Below are 626 nucleotides of genomic sequence, written 5' to 3'. Positions count from 1 at the left end.
CCTAACAATGTAACGACTAAGTTGAATTTTTTTTATAAAACCTGCACTGAACGGCCTCTTCTATATAATATTTAGAGAAAATATTAATAACAAATGTTATAAATTAAATTAATTTTACCTGTATATATAAAAAGGGGTTCCAAGTTGTAAAAGGTTTGATCCATCTGCTAAAAATTCCGTGGATCTTCGCAAAACATTCCGCAGTACAGCAGTAGCCATTTTTCTCATATCATGTCAGACACATTCGTCGATAAATTATTTTGTTTTACTAGAAAATTCGTTCGCCGGAACTGACTCTTACTTCAGGCTTTCATTACAGAGAACAGTTCAAGGCTTTTCTCTCTAGTTGGTCTTGATTTTCAAAAAATTATTACGTAATAATTTCGAGGAGAGAAATTGCGAGGCAAACAACCTACCAAAAAGGAAAAAACATTCAAATAATTAAATTGAAATAAATGAATAAATAATTATAATTTCGATAGTTTTACAATCGAGGTAAGTTAAATTATGTAGTAAATATTATACTTCCCCATAACAATTGAAAAATTTCAACGGTAACTAAAATCCACACAATCGATCTAATAATTTTCATGACAATTTTTGTGTTTATTTTTTTTATGTTAGGG

The 626-nt window shown here is 29.1% G+C and overlaps 1 protein-coding gene across 1 annotated transcript in view; it reads right to left on the bottom strand.

Annotated features, from left to right (window-relative positions):
• Positions 1 to 219, bottom strand: part of LOC117177614 (NADH-ubiquinone oxidoreductase 49 kDa subunit-like) — a 6,735-nt gene extending 6,516 nt beyond the window's left edge. Inside the window, exon 1 of the mRNA XM_033368410.1 lies at positions 119 to 219. Within this exon, the coding sequence (XP_033224301.1) occupies positions 119 to 219 (101 nt within the window). The remainder of the gene's footprint in view (positions 1 to 118) is intronic.
• Positions 220 to 626: the final 407 nt, after the last annotated feature.

Source organism: Belonocnema kinseyi, chromosome 1, assembly GCF_010883055.1.
Source record: "Belonocnema kinseyi isolate 2016_QV_RU_SX_M_011 chromosome 1, B_treatae_v1, whole genome shotgun sequence".
Lineage (NCBI taxonomy): Eukaryota > Metazoa > Arthropoda > Insecta > Hymenoptera > Cynipidae > Belonocnema > Belonocnema kinseyi.
Note: the sequence above shows the minus strand (reverse complement) of the source record. Positions and strands in the feature narration are given on the sequence as shown.